The sequence below is a fragment of the Drosophila subpulchrella genome, chromosome X, assembly GCF_014743375.2.
Source record: "Drosophila subpulchrella strain 33 F10 #4 breed RU33 chromosome X, RU_Dsub_v1.1 Primary Assembly, whole genome shotgun sequence".
NCBI lineage: Eukaryota > Metazoa > Arthropoda > Insecta > Diptera > Drosophilidae > Drosophila > Drosophila subpulchrella.
Window position 1 is genome coordinate 6,261,510 of NC_050613.1, and position 20,842 is coordinate 6,282,351.

The 20,842-nt window shown below is 40.9% G+C and overlaps 1 protein-coding gene across 2 annotated transcripts in view; it reads left to right on the plus strand.

The window, feature by feature from the left end:
- Window positions 1–20,842, plus strand: part of LOC119558019 (chromatin modification-related protein eaf-1) — a 48,776-nt gene that overhangs the window by 1,802 nt on the left and 26,132 nt on the right. The window contains exons 2-3 of one of the 2 annotated variants that reach the window (XM_037871131.1): window positions 765–3,912; window positions 5,708–6,355. In XM_037871131.1, the coding sequence (XP_037727059.1) occupies window positions 780–3,912; window positions 5,708–6,355 (3,781 nt within the window). In that variant the 5' untranslated portion in view covers window positions 765–779. Of the gene's footprint in view, window positions 1–764; window positions 3,913–5,707; window positions 6,356–10,140; window positions 10,220–20,842 lie in introns of those variants that run through there. The other variant, XM_037871135.1, reaches the window with a different exon arrangement.

Genomic DNA, 20,842 nt, shown 5'->3' on the forward strand with positions numbered 1-20,842 from the left:
TGGTCCGATCGATTTAAAGTTATGGGAGTGTAATAAAGCGAATTAAAAATAAAAAGACTAAACAATTTTGTTTTGAAAGCCTATGCAACTCCTTAATGCTTACAACGACACTTTGTAATAGTAAGTTAAGAATATTAAAGCATACAAATACCTTCGATACCTTCTAAATAATTGTCCCCTTAACAACAAACCAGTTAACTCGTGGGCCCTTTTTTATACGCATGTTAAATTACGCTTTAAACTAGATAAAACTCAAATATGTTCCTAATATCGCCTTGATGGGCTTACATATTTGTATTAAGACTCGGCGATACCGATACCGATAGGTAGAACTGGGTGCATCCCGACAAATTCCCCCATCTTTCCTGTAGCTGGCGTTTTCATTGTTTGTCACGTGCGGCCACTTGAACTGAATTGGGGGAAAAAAATGCATGTATACAAAAAATAAAGGTGGGGGTTTGTTAAACCGAATGGAAAGTGAAGAGCTAAAAGTGAAGGTGGGATGGTCCTGAAATTTCTCTCTTACACAGAAAAAAATGATAAGATATGGGTGATCCTTTTTAAAAATTTTGTATCTTTTGAAATTTTAGGCGCTGTCTGTCTCTATTCTCCTTTTGCGATTTTAGAGAAGATTGATATCTAATAAATTTACCATTGGGAATATAAAATTGATCCTTGTGTTTTTTTTTCTGTGTAGTCGCTATATCTTTTCGAATACTTCATCTTCATTAAACCGCCCTGTTTCTCGCTCTTTCCCCTCCCAGCCCCAGCCCTTTGCAATGGTCTCGAAGAAGCGTTCCAATGCCGCCGACCGTGTTCAGCGCTCGACGGCGACTGCGGCAGCGGCAGCAGCGGCCGCAGCAGCAGCGGCCTCCACGACGCAAGGCAAGAAGCGCCCCGGGAAGCAGACGACGAAGGCCTCCGGCGGCGGCGATGAGGCGGAGGACAAGAAGTCCTCCAGCAAGGCAGATTCTAGTGCAGCCAAGAAGCCAGGCAAGGATCCCACGGGCTCATCGGGATCACAGACCGCCCCCGCCACCGATGGAGGTGGAAAGCCCACAGCCTCCACCTCATCATCTGCCGCCTCCTCCGCATCCGCATCCGCCTCCACATCCGCCTCCACCTCCAATAGCTTGAAACTATCACCCGAGGAGCGACACGAGGATGGCAAGGCGCGGGCCATTAACAAGATGCTCAAGAGCCTGGACATCAAGATCCACGGCTTCGACAACCTACTGCCCAGCGGTGAGGAGCGACTCAGCGATGGCGTGCTCAAGTCCTCAATTTCGGAGAATGTCAAGACCAAGTCGCGGGCAGCAGCGGTCAAGGTGATATCCAGCCTGAATCCCGGCAAGATGCCGGCTGTAAAGCGAGTGCGTCCCTCCCCGGAGCCGGTTAAGGAAAAGGTGGCGGAGAAGCTTACGGAGAAGGTTGCCGAGAAAGACAAACTCAAGACGGACCAGGAGCTATCGCCGCCTGCTCCAGAGGAATCTCTGGCCTCTAAGGTGCACAAGAAAACGGTGCAGCAGGCCAAAAAGGCCAAGGTGGAGCAATCAACATCATCAGCAGCACAAGATGCAACCACACCATCCGGAGCCACGCCAGCTCCAAGCTCCGCCAGCTCCAAGCAGACAGCGGCCAAGAATCCCGGAAAGAAACCAGCCCAGGCAGACCAGCCGAAGAAAGAGCAGCTTGCCAAGCCCGCCAAAATGGGCAAACCGAAGAAGGCATTGGCTGGTCACGAAGCCACCGCGCAGAAGAACACTTCCCGCTTACCCGATTCCAATACAGAATCCGTGCAAATGGAGCTGGAGGAGATTGCTAGCACGCCCACGGCCACGCCGACGCCCTCAGCCACGCCCACGGCGACGTCAACGCCCACGGCCACACCCACGGTTACACCAACGCCCACGGCTACTCGCACTCGAACCCCCACTCCTACGCCCACGTCCACAACCACTGCCACGGAGGCAGTTCATCCAGGTCCACCGCCTCCACCACCAGCAGGTGCACCCAAGCAGCGACCAAAGGTGAAGTACACCAAGACGTCGGCGGGGTCAAAGGGCAGGATGCAGCAGGCGATGCACCAGAAGGCACCGCTGGCCTCCTGGAGCGGGGCCAAGGATATATACGACTTTAAGTCGGGATCGGAGGACGAGGAGCCCATCAAGATGGTGCTGCCCTCGCTCAAGGAGCTACGCGAATTCTCCGATGAGGATAACAAGCCGCTAAAGCTGTTCGAGCGACCAGAGAAGGCCAAGACGACCCAAATGGATGAGGAGGAGCTGCCATTGGTCACGAAAGAGGAGAAGCCATCGGTGGAGAAGGAGTTGAAGGTGAAACCCAAGGAGAAGGAAAAGGAAGTAGATCCTTTGAGCAACGCACAGCAGTCCGAACCAGCATCCAAGATCACCAGCAGCAGCACCACCTCCACCACCACCACCTCTGCGGGCAAGAAGCAAGCCAAGAGGAAGCTGGCCACTCCAACGCCCGCTCCTGCGGGCCGCAAGAAGAAGCCGGTGGGCAAGGGAAAGGCCGCCGCGGCGAAGGAGCCGCCGGCCAGCAATAGTTCCGCCGAGAGCAGCTCCTCCGAGGATGAACGAAAGCTGAGTGCCTACAGCGGGCCCAAGCGGCACCGCATGGCCTCGCTGAATGCCCTGGCCAAGGTGCAGTGCCTCTACGAAAACGAATCCCGCACTGCACACGAGCTGGGTCTGTCAAAGGCCACGCAGCAACCGCCGCGAATCCGAACGCTGGACGGGAGCGACGATGACAACCACAAGGATTCGCCGCGTCACGGGGATACGGACAGGGACAAGGGATCCGTGAGTCCTCCGCACACCTCAACTGCTCCATCGGCCGCCGCTTCGAGTGCTCCAGCGCCCAAAGAGGCGGAGCCGCGAAGGGAACTCCGCTACGTGCCCGGTGGCCGGGGAGTGGGCAAGCACTGGGAATTCGACAGCGACAGCGAGACGGAGGAACTGCAGCTCCAGCTGCCCCTGCCGCCGGTCAAAAAGAAGAAGCTGCCCAAGAAGGCGCCACCCAAGAAGGCCGCCTCCTACGAGACGGAAGCCAAGCGAAAGAAGAAGCAGGTCCAGGTGGAGGAAAGCGATGAGGAGGAACCCAAGGAGAAGCCCAAACCACCGAAGCAGCTACCAAAGAAGCGCAAGACCGCCTTCACCGAGGAGCTGATCGGGGACTACAAGGGCATCCTGGCCAGAAAGCGAATGGCCAGTCTGAATGCCAGCGCCATTGTGGCAGCCACCTACGAGGTGGAGCGTCATTTGGACAAGAATCTGGCCAGCGATTGCAGCAGTTTCGAAAGCTACGACGAACTGGATATCATGCCCACGACCACCAGCAAGGCAGCAATCGCGGCAGCACTGAAGGCCGAGGCGATCCACATTAAGAAGGAGCCCAAGGAGTCCAAGGAATCCATGCGGGAGCGGGAACGTGAGAGGGAGTACGAGCGCAAGAGGGAGAGGGAAAACGAGCTAAAGGACTCGAAGGATTCGGCGGTGGGCAAGATGTCCAGTCATTCGATCATCGAGGAGAGCAACGACTCGAAGTACTCGAAGGAGACCAAGGAGACGAACACGGACACCACCATAACCACCACCGGGTACCGCGACTCGGCGGCCAGCACCAAGGACGCCAAGGACTGCAGTCGGCCCACCTCCTCGTCGGTGGTGATTGTTCAGGACACGGACGTGACCATCACCGGCGTCTACGTGAACGCCAGCAACGGAGCCGCCCAAGAGGCCTACTGCAAGATGCAGTACCGCGTCCAGTCGAGCGTCACCGAGGAGCGCGTCCTGCGACCCGGCTCAGTGGAGCCGCCCAAGTCCTACACGCCCCTCAGCGCCCTGTCCAGCATGCTGCCACCGGGAGCCAGTTCCGGCCTCAGCGAAGGTGAGTGGCAAAGGCAGACTAGATTTTGGCCTTAAAACCTTTTCATTTCATTTATTTATAATGAACAATTGCAACAATCCTTTAGAAATTGGTGTAACATGCTTGATAGGAACCTAAATAAACCAATTTTAATATATTATGATAAGCAAGAATACTGTTAGACACTCTTAAAAACAATTTAAGGCCTGACATCCTGTCTAAAGATGATTTCATCATTGATGTTTTAGAAATTCCCCTTGCTATGTATATATAGCTACAAAACTCATCTTGATATATATATATATATAGAGATATTTTCAATATGAGTTTTGTAGCTATATATATACAGTGGTCGGCATATGTATTTTGACAAAATAAAAGTTAAGTATACTCATAACTTGAATTTACTTCTTGTAAACTATAGGCATCAATGGAAAGGTAATTTCAATGCCGTTTGAATGATACAATACATTTCTTTACCCATTCAGTACTTATTGAAAAGGACAAATTTGTGTAAATCAACTTTTAAATTTTTTTTTTAAACTTTTTTCCTCGACTTGAAAACTTAAATTTTTTGATGCAAAAAGTTTCTTCAAACAAAAACAATAGTAACTGCAAAAAGAATTTTTCAAAAATCATTTTTCTTATATTTTTTATGAATTTTTGAAAATGCTTAAAAACAGGCATTTGAGCCATATTTTTCTCTTTTTCATACAAATTTTTTCCGACATTGTCACCTTCAAAAAATCATAAAAAATATAAGGAAAATGATTTTTGAAAAATTCTTTTTGCAGTTACTATTATTTTTGTTTGAAGAAACTTTTTGCATCAAAAAGTTTAAGTTTTCAAGTCGAGGAAAAAAGTTTGAAAAAAAAATTTAAAAGTTGATTAACACAAATTTGTCCTTTTCAATAAGTACTGAATGGGTAAAGAAATGTATTGTATCATTCAAACGGCATTGAAATTACCTTTCCATTGATGCCTATAGTTTACAAGAAGTAAATTCAAGTTATGAGTATACTTAACTTTTATTTTGTCAAAATACATATGCCGACCAGTGTATATATATATTATTATTATATATTGTGTAGGGAAGTAGCGTAGGGTAAAGTGACGAGTAGGGTGTCGTGACGAACTAGTCTAATTACATATGTGACGTCATGTCAAAAATTCCAAATAATTGTAGTCGATTTCTTATATCTTGACGACCATGTATTTACAATAGTATTATTAAGAATTCGAGTAATTTGTTCGAAAAATAATTTTGACATAAAAGGTGGAGCAAAAATTTAAAAACCTATTTAATTTATATGTGTCTCAGCAGTGCCAGAGCAAAGATTAGAGTGTGAGATTAATATATACAAGTATTAATAAGATCTTTAGCACTTTTTCTTTTGCGCCTTATGAAAGTGGTACTATCATATTTCTAACTGTACTTTGTATTTGTATTCCATTATTGTACATTTTCAACTTTTCTTGAAGGAAAAGTAAATAATTTTCACATCTGCATAGAGTTTTAGTGTGTATTTATCAGTTTGCCACCATACCCTACACCTTTTAAAGATGAAAAAAACATTGGTTTACGCCAAGAGCTGTAGTATTTAACTCCGCTGGAATTTTACCAACGAACTTTTACAGGAATATGCAAAAAAGAAGTTAACAACTTTCTGCTTTTAAACTTTTGAGAAATATTAATTAACAAATAGTTCGTCACTAGACCCTACACTCCCCTGCTTATTTTATTTTGTATACTTGTTGAAAGTCTATATTAATATATATACCTTTCTGAAATGCCCCCTTTGCCGTGCTCCCTCAGCCCACAGCTCGCCGCCGCTTCCTGTCCACACGGCGCCGACAGGACCTCATGTCCTGCTGCCCGGCGAGCACCTCAGCGCGGGGATGTACCACGCCCCCGATCTCGGCCTGCACACAGAGCACGCCCTGCCGGAGCACCATGGACCGCCGCCGCCCTCGTATGCTGCTGCTGCAGCCGCGGCAGCGGCCGCCGCCGCCTACCACGCCCATCAGCTGGCCCCGGGAGGCGGTGGGGTGTTGCACATGCACCACCAGCATCAATACGCCGCCCATGCGGCCCATGCCCATCACTACCAGCAGGCGGCCGAGTATCACGGAGGGCCGCCACCACCGCCACATCACTACGGAGGACCGCCGCCACCGCCCCAAGGTCATTATGGACCGCCGCCGGGAGCACCCGTTCCGGTCCCGGTTCCCGTACCCGTGCCCGTTCCCAACCCGGTGACCGTGCCTCCCGAGCGCTGCGACGTGGGATCACCACCGCCGTCGTACCGCGCCAGTGCCTATCCACCGCCCTCGAGTGTGGGCATGCCACCGCCCACTTTGGGAGGCGGGTCGAGCGCCTTCTGCGCCCCAAGCCCACTCCACCATCATCAGCACCAACACCAACCGGGCCCAGGAGTTGGGCCACCACACCATGATCCCAGTGGTAAGTGATAGATAATATAAGTATATATTATGTGTTACCTTATGATATGATATTATTACATATCATATGTATCATATTATATGAATCATATAAGATAAGTGGATTCTAACCTTGGGCTGAGTTATACATATATGGTTATCAAAATAGCTTTGGTTACCTCCTATATTTGTGCTGACATATATATAAGATAATTGTGGATGGATTTTACATGCAACTGGGTTATATCGTAATTTAAATTTTAAATATCTAATATTTACCTGATATAAGTGATTACTATCTGTGCGCTGGGACATATTTGGGGTGTATATCAAATGTTTTTTGGATGTATTCCAAAAAAAACCAAGTTATGGATGTATAACTGAATTAGGATGGTACTTAATCTAATGTTTTACAAGTAATAGTGATCATAATTATCTCGAAAATATCTTTAAAAGCTAGAACATATTATTTTGTGTATACCAATCTTATATAAAACTTGGGAGCTATGAACTTCTTGAAACTAAATCTGCGGCTATAAGTTTTTAATTGGTTCCTAAATTTGGTACTACAAAAATGAGACGCATCTTGCACTCGCCAGACATTGGTTAATTTTCGATTCTAAAATCAATTTGTCATAGTTTAACAAAGAGGTAGATTCCCGTTGAATTTTTTAGAATTGTCTTTCATATCTATTATTTTCAAACAATGGGCGAAAAATTGAGTTCTTATCGGAAAAAAGTTTGAAGCATAAAATTGCCTAATAGTTTTCGTCGGGAAAGTTTGGGCGGGGTTGAAAAAGCGGCCTGTGGCTTAGGGATTAGTTATTAAAAGGGGGCAAAGATGTGTGCGGATTGGCGATGTCCTTTTGGCTTCCTTCCTTCCGCTATTCCTAGCTTCAAGCCCTTTTGAACATCTTTCACCTTTTGCGGTCGACGACAAGAAGCATTGCGTACACAGAAAAAATAAATATAATATTATTACATTTCGTATCTTTTTACGGAACTTTTAAAAACGTTTTTAGAAGCGATGTTAATGTGACTGGGAATATAAAGCATTTTACATTCATATATTAATAACATTCCCTTTCCAAAAAATAGAAAACTATGCAAATATCATATCAAGTCAGGATGATAAAATATTTTTTTTAACCAAAAAGATCGATGATATACCAAATATGTTAATTTTTTGTTGACCTGCGAATATCCTTAGATACGAACAATCGTTTTTTTAGCTGCATACACTTAGGCGCGAGCCCAATAAGCCTCTCCGCTGCATGTGTGTTGGTGTGTCTGTGTGTTTGGGTGTGTTTTTGCGCTTGTATTGGTGCCGGCCGCAGTCGGAAACTGTAAGCAGGCAAGCAGCAAACGGAAACGAAATGCAGGCAAAAAGAAAGCAGGCCTGCCTGGCAGCGACTGAGAGGAGCCAGCCAACCTCCATTGATGTCATTTACCTTTCGGCTTACACAGACACGCTCTCACACACACACACACACACTGACACAGACACTCGCACACAGACATGATGCATATTACAAAAGTTGCGCTTAAGCGCCTAAAAGCAGGCAGCATATTTTTTATTTCGCATTTCTCTCACACGAGATGAAAAAGGGTGCGATAGGGCGTGCTCTGTGGCTTGTTGCCTTTCGGCGCCAAAAAAGCACAGCATATCGATTTAAATTAATATGATCGAAATGCCATCGCTTGTCGTCAACCAATCGAATAGGTCACGTTGATAAATTTCTCACTTACAGATATAATAATAAATGTAGTAAAATCAGAAGTCTACCCCTGCTTTTTACTTGATTTCTTATATTTATGATAAACCTACAACTACAGGATGTACAAATCTGTTTCTATTTGGTAAAGGTGAAGTTAAAAAAATGCATTAGCTATGATCTTACCTGGAATACTAGACTATTTTATATATAGTAAAATAGTAAAATCAGAAGTCTTCCCCTGCTTTTTACTTGATTTCTTGTATTTATGATAAACCTACAACTATAGGATGTAAAAATCTGTTTCTTTTTGATAATAATAATAATAATATAATAATAATAAATGTAGTAAAATAGTAAATTCAGAAGTCTTCCCCTGCTTTTTACTTGATTTCTTATATTTATGATAAACCTACAACTACAGGATGTACAAATCTGTTTCTATTTGGTAAAGGTGAAGTTAAAAAAAAATTGATTAGCTATGATCTTACCTAAAAAAACATGAAAAACATTCTAAGTTTGGTATGAAATAGTAAACAATTTTTAAAATTGCATTGGCATGTAAATTAAAAAATCAATTAGATAAGATAGATTAATTTAGCATTTTCCCCATTCGCAGGATCGATTACTGCCAACTCATTTATTCCGTCCCATTGATTCAAAGCAAGGCGGACTTCGTCCGAACTCATTAATTATTATCATCTGTGCTCGGCGTCGATGTCGTCGCCTTTGTCGGGTGCATCCTTTAAGTAGGCTATCCCCCCTAGTTCCATGGGGCGGCAGAACGGGGGGTTCCCATTCACAGTCACATCTTCATTTCCGTTCCATCTCCAGCCCCCCACCACCCACCACCCACCTTCATTCATGTCCGCGTGAGTGTTTGTACTTTGCGCTGCGCTGACAGTTAGCACATGTTCTATTTGACGTTCGTTCATCCGTGTTGACATACACACACGCAACACAGTGCACGACAGGGTGGACCTGTCACTGGTTTCCTCTGGTTCTGCCATTGTGCATAAGATATGAAATCCATATTTTTGATTTTAATTTAAATGTCAATCATTATAATATATGTAATAGCTGGTAGCATAGTTATTTACATATGTCTATTTTTGTTTTAATGAACAAATTTTTAGCCTGTACAATCTGGACTTGTAAAGTGTTCACTAAATTCTATAACGACTTTGGAAACGATTACATTTTTCTGGTGACTGCAGCAAAGTAACCTGTTTCTCTGGTTTTTCCATTGTGCATAAGATATGAAATCCATATTTTTGATTTTAATTTAAATGTCAGTCATTATAATATATGTAATAGCTGGTAGCATAGTTAGGATACATATGTTTACTTTTATTTTAATGAACAAAGTTTTAGCCTGAACAACTATCTGGACTTGTAAAATGTTCTTTAAATTCTCCAACGACTTTGAAAACGATTACATTTTTCTGGTGACTGCAGCAAAATAACCTGTTTCCTAGCTTACCATCAACTTGAGTAAACGATGCATCAGCAATTAAGCACTTGAATCATATAGTTCAAATCCTGAATATAAAATATATTGTTCAGTCTATTTTTCTTGTCTAACAATGATAGCAAAAAGTTATATTTAGGAACTTCTTATATATATTCTATAACAACAAACATACATAGTTATACAGCTGATGCATCGTTTAGCGCAGCTAGATTATGAAGGTTCACCCTAATTGTACTGCACACACACTCACGCTGCATTTGTATGTATGCCAAAGAGAGAGAGAGAGAGGCCAAGAGAGAGCGCGAGAGCTCAGACTCCAACTCAAGCCGCCTTTCTTTGGCTGCTGCGTCTCTGTTACCAACGCGGCGATAACAAGCCAGCGAGAGAGCTAAAAAGGATTTGGCGCTTGCCTTTTGGGCCGCGTTCCGTCCGCTTTGTGCCGGCTCTTCTTCCTTTTTGGTGCTTGGTGGGTTCTCCTCGGTTCTCGGTTCACGGTTCTCGATGCTCGATTCTCAATTCTGGGTTCTTTTATGCTTGCTTCCTTTTTATTCTTCCACCCGGACGGAATGTTTCTCCCATTTTTAGTTCGCATTTAGACGTCGACGGCAACGGAGACTGAGACTGAGAAGTCGAGAAACTGCGAAACTGAGAGACTGAGACTGCGACGGCGATGCCTCAGAATCGCTCGAATTCGTGGGTAACAAACAAAAAAGAAACAAAGAAAAAACAAAAAACCAAAAAACAACAAAAATGAATGAAGATGCTGGGCCAAGCAACGTTGCGTATACGTAACGTGGGCTGCGCGTGTTCGTGATAATGGGTGTTATTGTTTTTGTTTTTCTTTTTGTTATTTCTTTGCCCGCAACAACAAATCAGAACGATGATGATGATGATGATGATGATGCCGATAATTACGTGACTAACGATGTTGCTTATGCTGATGCTCGTACGTCATCAACACGATGCAGGGCGTAACAACAAAACAGCGGACACATTGCGTATACGTAACGTGCGCCACTCGTGTTCGTGTCTGTGTGAATAAATAAATAAATGCGGCACTTGTAGAACAACAACAACAAAATATGAATTATATGGCAATTACTATAGATTTTCTTCCCTTCGATTGTTCGATTGTTATTAAACAAATGCCGCGAGTGTGCAGAAAGGAAAGAGCCTTAATGTGAAACATATTTTTCTCCGTTTTCTTTTATTGTGTGTGTCAATTATGTGCAAGAATGCAATAGCAATTTCAATTTCAACACAAGTGCAACTCGCGCGCCCCACCCCAAATACAAAAAAAAAAAGAGTAAAAAATGCACTCGCGTGCCGGCTACTGGCGACTGCGACGCCAACTGCGACGGCGACTGCGAGCAGTCGAACTGCCGCTGACCACAAATCTAATAAGCCTTGCATTCTTCCCCCAGTTAATTTTAATTGCAACTGATTTATGAACAACAAAATCATTTTTTAGTCGTCTCCTGCTCGCTTCTGTGTCTGCAATATTTTGTTTTGCCATTGCCTTTGCTCTCCTTCGTCGAGTGTGTGTGTGGTTTTTCCTTTTTTATTCAATCCCCCTCCCAAATATACATTTATATTCCGTAGTCGTTGTGGGGCAGCGAGAAAAGCTAAGGCCCAAGCATCCGGCAGTTGGAGACTGAAAACTGCTCTTTCGTCCACGGGTGCAGGCGACAAAAGGGTCGCGGTACATCTATTCGTGGAATATTCTCGAAGAAAGTTGGCCTAAAATTCCGAATATGAAAAAATCGTTGGTAGACACCCTAGTATAAACTAATTTCTGTTTTTATTTTGACATTTTTAACCCAAGTCATATTTTCAATTTGGGTTAGTTTACCGAATTTCAAATTTTTACCACAAGTTATATCTAAAATATGGTTTACTTTGGAGAGGAATATGAAAAACCCTTCTTAGTAAACACCCATGAATTATGATTGACTTTTGGTTTTTGATCTCACATTTTTAACTTATGTCGTATTTCAACTTTGGGGTTCTTTGGAGAGGAATAGGGGAAAGTCCTTTCTCAGTAAACATCTACAATATTTTACCGAATTTCGGTTTTGGATTTCGTATCTCCAATTTGGGAAAGTGAAGAGTGGTGTTAGGATAGTTAAGAAGCAAGGATAGTTTGTGGCAATAGCGACTAAACGAATGAAGATACCTTAGAACACTGGAGGGGGATACCAAAAATTTGAGCCTTAAACGCCATCAGATGAAGAAGTTATGGATTAATTTCTGTGAATGCCAGATTTAATATAATATTTTCATTCTGTTCGAGAGACTTATTGGACGCTCGTGAGATTTTTTAATGTATTTCTTTCCAAAGCGAAATATTGTGTCTAACGCGTACCGCTTTTTTATTTTTTTTTTGTGCTCTTCGTTCTTAGTGTTATGAGGCAACCACTCAAAACAGGGAGTGTTTTGTTGCCTCATAACAAGTGGCAAGGATAGTTAAAATGCAATATTTTGATAATACGGATTTTGTTGAAGTAAATAGATAGCATATGGTCCCAGTAATACTGCCAGTAATGATGCCAGTGGTGATTGCACCTGTCAAAGAGAACTCGAGGAACCAAGATGTATACTGGGGCAAGGATAATTAAAAAAGTATTTTGACATATTGCAACATTTCTCGAAGACTGCAGCTTACCTTAAGTAGTGTAAGAAAAGTAAGAAAAGAACAGGCTTTTCAATGAAACCATTTTAATGGTGATGCCTTTTTATTTATAGCTGCTATGTCTGACCGAATTTTTCTTACTATCCTAACGCCACTCCCCTACTTTGCAGAGAAATATAGTAAAATCCTTTATTAGGAATAGACTATGAACTATTATTGAATTTTGCTCTTGATTTTATATTTTTAACATAATTTGTATTTTATAATTTGGGGTGGTTTGGAGAGGAATATGAAAAAATCCCTCCTCAGTAACCACATATAAATTATTAACGAACTTTGGTTTTTGGTTTTACATTTCGCTGTGTCCTGATCCTTATTTTTATTTATAAATGGAGATTAGGGGAAGGATCGATATCGTTATGGTCACTTTTGTCGCCTGATCGAATCGGTTGCGTTGCAATTGTCTTTCGCCTTTGGCTGCTGCTTCTGCTCTTGTTGCTGTTGCTTTCGTTGTTGCTGCCGCGCTGCAAGTCGCGCCTTGGCTTCTCTCTCGCGCTCTCTCTTTTCCTCTCTCTCTCGCGGTGGTCCAGTTCGCTCTCTCTCTGTCTCTCCCTCTCTGACGTTTCACTTCACCCAACTAAAAAACTCGAAGGAAAAAATGGGGGGAAAAGCTAACGGCAAAATCGCATCGCTGCTGCTGTCGTCATCGTTTTTGCTAATTTCTTATAAGAATTTTCTTGAACAATTTTCTAGCTGCCGCTGTGCTGTTGTCTCGGTTTTTTTCATTTTTTTTATTAGAAGAGGTTGGCAGCCAGTTGATATGTTGTTTTTGTGCTGTTGTTGTTGCAATTGTTGTTGTCGTCTGCCTGCAACTTTAGCTGCTTCTTCTTGCCTTTTTGTTCTTGTTGCTGCTGTGTTCTTCGTCATCGTTTAACGGTGCTCCTAAGCATGTGTTGGTAAAAGCCTGCACTGAGAAAAAATTGGTCGAGCTTTTGCAATAATATCACAAAAAATGACCTAGATGCTTATGGTTCATATCGCTTTTTATGTGCATTTTCCGAATTCCTTCACAAACATGCTCCGCTACACAAGGATTTCGAAAAAAAAGGACCACAAAGTGGAAAACTTCAGTTTAAGAAATAAAATTACAGGCGAACGATTTCTTTACATAATTGTAAATAGGAGTATCTAAGAGTGTAGTGAAAAAAGATCGACGCATCCGTATCGGAATGAACCCACCTTACTTCGGGACTTAAAAAATATTGTTGCATACTTTTAGATACCCTTCATTTTCTATTTACTATGTATAGTGACTTCATTTTATTCCTTTCATATTATTTGTATATTACCCATGGCTTCTAAAGCGCTGAGTATTTAAGTTTGGAACAAGAAAAAGGAATAAATCTCTTAATAAAAGGTATTTTAAAAAAGCTGCGATAAATTTTCAGTCCTAAAGTTTTTAGAAGAAATTCCAAACATCATATTCGTTAAATCATTCTTTTGGATTCGTTTTAAGTAGGTTAATATCTCTAATATCTCTCGCTAATATCTCTCTAGACTTTCAATATTTTGAACAAAAAAAAATCAAGGGACTTAAATTCGATTTTATGGGTTTCAAAAACTTTTCAACAATATACAACAACAAACTCAAATATTATGTTATATTTTATGCAGCATTAAACATAAGTGAATTCTGAAAATTTTTACTTGAATAACTGATATTGTCCAGAAATACATATTTTTTAATTAGTTAGAATTAAATGTTTTTCAACGAATTTATTTCCAGTCCTAGTTTGCATCTTGACAAGACATTCCCAATTCATATCATTTTTTCTGCCAGGCTCCTTTCTCCCATTTCTTTTCTCGCTCCACTTTGGCTTGGTCACTTCTTTTGAGGTTGTTATCAGCTATCAAACGGTAATGAGAAGATTTCGTGGGTGGGTGGCTTGTTTTGTAGTAAATGGAAAAACGAGATGGTGTTGGGAGGGGGAGGGAGGGAAAAGGGCGGGTGGAAAGTCGGAGGGAGAAAGACATCAAAGTGGAAAATGTAAACAGATTCATTCAGAGGCAACTGCCGCTGACACATTGCAGTCACCAGTGCAGCCCCTCTCCCCATCCCCCCCCCCTTTTGTCCCACCCCTGGTCCCCCCTTTGAACATCCCCCCACCCCCCTTCTCAGCTCACCACTCTGTTGCCATGAATTTAGGCCACAAAAATGCCATCGTTGGCAATGTCCAAAATACAAAAAAAAAAAAAAGCATAAAATGAAGGAGCGCAAAAAATAAGAGACCAAAAACACATGGAGAGAAACAGAAGAGAGGAAATGTGGAAGAGAAAAGCTGAAAAGCAGCGCATAAGGAATGCGATTGGGAATGCATATGGGGGATCCCTTGCCGCACACTCCACACACACACCATACCATACCATACCATACCATACGATACCATACCATACAATACCACAACATACCATACTACACTCACCTTCGGGCCATCAAAAACAGACGCGGCCAATGCTCGAAAAATAAATTCGAAAATTTGCGTTGAAAATAACTCAATGTGACACATATACAGTTGCATCCAAAATAATAGTAGCTTGGGAATGTCAAGACATACTTAACGATTTGAATGTCTCCTTTTAATGTCTACAAATTTAAAATATTAGAAAATTATTAAGAATATTAGATAACTTATTAGGAACATTCAAATGTTGGTGCTTAAAATCTTTTTTTTAACTATTTCTTTAAGCTGGTACTAAAATTAACGTATTGCTCAAAGAGCAAAAGCTTATATTTGTTTTTATTTGGCATATGATTTAAACTATTGGAAAATATTACTATTATATTGGCCAAAGCTGTTCGCATAAGACAACCATTGCAACAAAAAATACAAGGAGGGTGAAAAGTGGGGCTGATAAGGCAGGCAGGTGTCTTTTGAGATTCTAAGAACTGCGGTTGAAACCAAATCGCATTTGCCCAATATGTTTTGCAATGCCTTTAAAATTGATTTCTCTATCAATTTAGTAAGGCAACCAAATTGTGAGAACACTCGGAAAAAAATGAAGTATTTCGTGCTTGAATCGAGTATTTTTCATGCATGTAAAATCCCAATCTCGAGAACAAAATACAGCTTTCAAGTACGAATTTTTAAGACAGAAACCGATTTCAGTACGTTTTTAGAACCTTTCGGTCTTTAATCAAGTATGAAATATTCTTAAATCTAGTCATATTTGTACAACAAACAAGTACGAGCTATTTATAAAGTAAGAAAGTTCCAGGCATGATTTATAGACGAATAATTCTTAAATAAATATACATACATATGTATATTGTTAATTTAAATTGGGTTTTATTATATGCTAGTAAAAGAAAATGGAATTGGAAACTATAAATTAAAAATCAAGATATATATTCAAATTACATTAATCTTATAAGTTTACTGAGCACTTTCAGAATAAAAAGTTAGGAATTTATAGAGTTGATCGTTATTTAAGTCCAACATGTGCTCAAATTAAGAACATTCCAGTAGGAACGTTCTTAAAATGTTAAATCAAGTTTGTTTGTACTTGATTTTACCACGGTGTTTTTTTCTGAGTGTATTTACATTGTATTTTTGGTCAAAGGCCACAGGAAGAAGAATGCTTTTGGGATTCTAGAAAAGTAAATAATTCAGTTTTTTGATAAACTCTAATCAGATATAGTTTTTATGACCTGTTTAGTGCTAATGTGAAACAAACTGCACTTTCGACTGACCACGCAGGGCGTTACTCATTAAGATCTGTGAGTCAGAAGCACGGGGATTACTAATAAAATGCACTGGTGAAATGAATTGTGTGTCATCGAAATGGTCGGATCAGCACCCTTGTTGCAGGTGGGTTTTTGGGCAGGTGTGGGTGCATCAGTAATCACTGAACACTATTCGACACTATTCTACTTATGCGATGAATGCACGCAAATGCATGCAACTGAGGAAATCGAATTCAAATGAATTGAATTGCAATTCGCCACGACAAACCGCAGCAATCAGCTGGCATTCAATATCCAGCACAAGGCCAAGCGACGAAATCGAATTTGCATCGTAGCCCAGTGGCATGCCACCAAATATCCAACCCACCCAACTTTCATCTGCCACAGGATTCTGTCATCGATGTGTCAGATCCTGTGGAACATTGGCCTCGCTTGGCTGGTGGTGAACTACTCGGTCATGGGAGAGAACCGAGCTGCTGACCTTTGACCTATTCCAGCCCGCTGCCACCCACAAACACAATTAGTTCCCATTGGGCGATTGGATGGCTTGAGCGGAGCTTTGAGGTGAGTGCTCTCGAACGCAATTTCGATGCACACGCACATTTCAATTTTGAGGCCGACGGCGATGGTCGGTGTGTTTACCTCTGGATTGTTTGTTGCCACTGGATGCTGTCCTTTCCCTTTCGCGCCCACTCCACCACCCACAACCCCCCCACCTGTTTGATTCTGAATGGCAGTGATTTACGCCCAACATGGTTATTGCCTGAAATGTTTGAGCTCCAGGCGGAGCATGTTCATTGGTTTAAGGTACAATCTCGGTAAAGCTTTTAAAAAATCAAGGGCACTTTTAATTAAAGTAGGATGAGCAAAAAAGTCAGGATCAACTCAATATTAATATGTAAATTTACATATATAATTTTTAATAATGTTATGTTGGTATTCAAAATGGAATTTTCCTTTTCTCTTTGCCAACATTTTTTTTTCTGTAGGTTGGGACGGACTTTAAATTACTTCCAGTTAACTATCTCCGATGTTTTCCACAACAAACAATTTTTTATTTCAATTGTTTTTTTGATGGCGACTTTTAGAACAAGAATTTTAAGCCCATATATAGTACATACAAATGAAAAAAGGTTACAAACATAATAATAATATTAAAAAAAAGTATTTTTTAACTTAATAGGAAGAAATTTTTTTTTTTCAATTGCCCATTTTCATCCAAAAATGCTTCAGCCGACAGAGGTCGCTTTTGGTAATGAACATTTCTTTGAATTTCAGGGAATTGTGGATCCTTTTAACAGCCTTTGGTTTAAATTGCAAATTGGTCAAATTACAAACAAAACAATTAAAATTTTCTTATTTAAATAACATAAATAAATATATACTATTATACTACTACTTATAATGTGGTTGCCCCAAATAAGAAAATTATTTGGCTATTTTGCGAGTGCGGTTAACATAATTTGCAATGGGTTCCCTTGATTAGCATCCCCATGTTGCGAAAAAGGGGATTTAAAATTTGAAATTCCAATGTGGAGCCACACAAGTGTAAAGTAAAAGTGGGCATAAAAAAGGGGGGTGGAAAAATGGAAAATGAAAATGAAAATGGGAAAAGGGGAGAAATTCGCCCGAAGCAAGCTGCAGCACTGAAATTTCCAAATCTGATTTGACACGCAAAGCCACAAAGTGAACAAAATCAACAATAGCATTAATAGCAGCCAAACAAAACGATGGAAAACGGGGGGCGTGGCAATGGAAAGGAGGAAAAGCCTGTTGGCCACCTAAGTGATTGGCGTGGAAAAGCGTTTAGCGGCAGCCGGATTATGTTTTCGTTTATGCTAATGTTTTATGCTGCTCTGATGACGAGTCAATGTCATCGAGGGGGTGAAAATGGGGTTGGACAATTGTCATGGTCGACTGGTTCTGGTTCTGGTTCTGGTAAATGAAAAATACGCAGAGAGCCCACGAATTCAAGGTGAAAAAGCGAGCAAGGATATAGCCAACAAACCACCTTGACATAACTATTATTAAAAAAACTTAGCTGAGTAAAGCTGCTATTCTTTTAAGTGTTATGCTATTTTAAATGCTTTTCACAGGTTGAAGGTCAGTGCCTTGAAAACTTTTTAATTGTTATTAAACCTGCCCCAAGACCCAACAAACAAGAATCAAAGTTAGCTTAAGCAGGCCAAAGTTTTTATTCCCCCTCTTTTTTTTAATCAATTATGAGGGCTTACCCATGCTTTGCACGTTTTTAGAGTCTTGAAACAATTTTTGTGAAAAGGGCGGTAACTTAAAATCTTGAATTCTTTACATTACACAATTACAAATACATTTTAAACTTGTCTTTGGGAAATATAAATAAAATGCATTTTATTAAAGGGAAACCACTTTTAAAAAAGTGATCCGTACCTTCATATTACATCCATCACCATAAAAATCGAATGGTACCTTTTGGTGGATCTATTGATCGATGATATGAGACTTTCCGCATATCCTGCGATTTTTAAAGTCGAGAGGTCCGAATACCACCGAAGTGTATTGATAAATGATCTGGAAAGTGGCATTAAATCATACTTGAGATGCTGAAAAAACGTAAAAGTTTTTTTTACCTTGGAAAAGCTCATAACCAAAGATTAGGTCAATCAATCTAGAATTCCTTTCAAATTAAGTGGATAAACACAAAAATTGTAGTACGGATCTCCTTAATATCGTTCTTTTCGCGACTATTGAGTTTAGTGAACTACACAGAAAAAACTATCTAAGAATATTGTTCTTGAATTGAGAACATTCGTTCTTAAAAACTGTGTAAGTACATTCTAGTATCAATATAAGAACGAAATAGTGAGAAGAGAAAAGTTAAATTGAGTTTATATAACAACTTTTTGATAAGTATACACTAAGGACTGAACTAATAGTTTATTTGTACAAACAATGTACTTAAATTCAACTTGATTCGAGCAAAATAAAAACACTTTCAACTTAAAAATGTCGTTCTATTTTTAAGAACATTTTCAACTCAGATGAGAATGTCAGAATTTTCTCTGTCTACACTTTATTTTAAACTTTAATAAACATATAAAATGTGCATCGAATTAAGAAGTTCAATACTCGCAGTGTACTTGACAAGATTTAAATTCTTCTGCATTTCTTCGCATATAATGTGGGGAGTTTGTTTCTATGGATTCCCGATGGGTCGGTCTCTGGATTACTTTCGCAAGTGGAATCAAGTTTAAACGCCACCCCCAGCTGTTTTCAATTTTAGCTCCTTACAATATAGCTGCAGATTGCCAACATTGTCGTCGAATTCGCTGTTCGTGGCCATTGTTTTGTTAACCGAATTGCCCTTGAGGGCTGACTGGCTTATGGATTTGGCTCGTTGGCTTGTTGGCCGAAAAGGGTTGCCAGAGCATGTGCTGTCTGCCAGTCCTGTCCGCCCTCTCTTGCCTTTTGCCACCCACTCCTGCCCCTCCCCCAACCCCCGAAAAAGAAGCCTTGACATTTTTAAAGCACATAGTTCACTGGATGGCCTTCTACGGGCTTGCCCCCCTCTTCTTTGTTCGCGTCCTTGTCGCTTATTTGCGTTTCCTTAGCCAGCAAAAGCCGTTAAATGCGCTTTTGCACTTTGTCTGTAGCAACCCCCCTTCACAAACCCCTCCGCGACGCCCCTGCTCATTCATTATGGCGCTCATTGTCTTGTTCTGCGCCAAAGTTGATTTGCAAGCGGATGGAGAAGGTCAAGGAGCAGAAACACATGTGGATGGCACATGGAGCACTCGCTCGCAAAAGTGGGCTGGCTTTTCCAGTAAACGCTTAACCAAAACATTTTTGTTAATATTAAAAAATGCATTTTATTTGGATTGTTCTCAATCTCTTTTTCTTAAAAAAAATAGGTCATTGTAATCAATGTCCGTATGCAGTTTATACATATCAATCCTTATCGTTTTTTTGTTGTTGCTTAATCCCAAGGTAAGGCACAATTTATTCATTTTAAATTTGTCTTCTTTTGAATTGCCGAAATATTGTTATGAAATTATATTGTTGTTTCATAAAGTTGTTAGGGCCTTATGACACTTACTTAATTTTTGAAGTGTTTTTTTTTTAATTTAAAAAAGTTATGGCAAAAAAAGTTATGGTTAGCATAAGTCAAACTCTCGTTAGTCAAACAAGCAAGGGTCATAAGACCTTAATGATTGCGACTTTGTTTTTTAGAAACCCCCACAATCGTTTAATTTCCAAGTTCACACATTATCCTGCAAAGGCAAAATGTCTATAATGCTTACATATATTGCTACACCGAAAAAAATAGTCATAGTAAAGCAACTTTTGTTACATTAACTCCACACTTTTGAGTATCGATTTGGCGTCTGTAAGATGAGTATTAAATCAATACTTTCCAAAGTATAAGAAAATTGGTTTACAAATAGTGCCACAAATCCATTTATAGACTCTTTAAACTGTAAAGCATAGACCTTAAAGTGTTTAGTCTTGATTCTATACTTTAATATCAATACTGCCTCTGGTATACTTTTAATACAACCGGTATTATATCTTAACTTTCTGTTTTTTTTTTGGGTGCTCATACATGGTTGCCGTAGGAAACGTAATTGAAGGCTCCAGTTTTAATCGACAAGATATTTGAGCACCAGCCTTACTTGTGGCCATTATTGTTACCATCATCAGCGTAATTATCGTCACTATCATGGACACAATCATCGTAATAGCTGTGCAACACCCAGTTAGAGCCTCGCCACGTCCTCTCCTGCGCTCCATAGTTCGAATTCCAGAGGACTATATGCCAGACTAAGCCATAGCAGACCCACAGGGGCCGTAGGCGTCGATAATTGTTCTATTAGGCAAATGAGTCGGGCCCAGGTAGCGTCGAGTTGGGCTATGTGGTACCTACGAACCTCCTACCTCCACCTCTCATCCCAAAAGGAATGGTA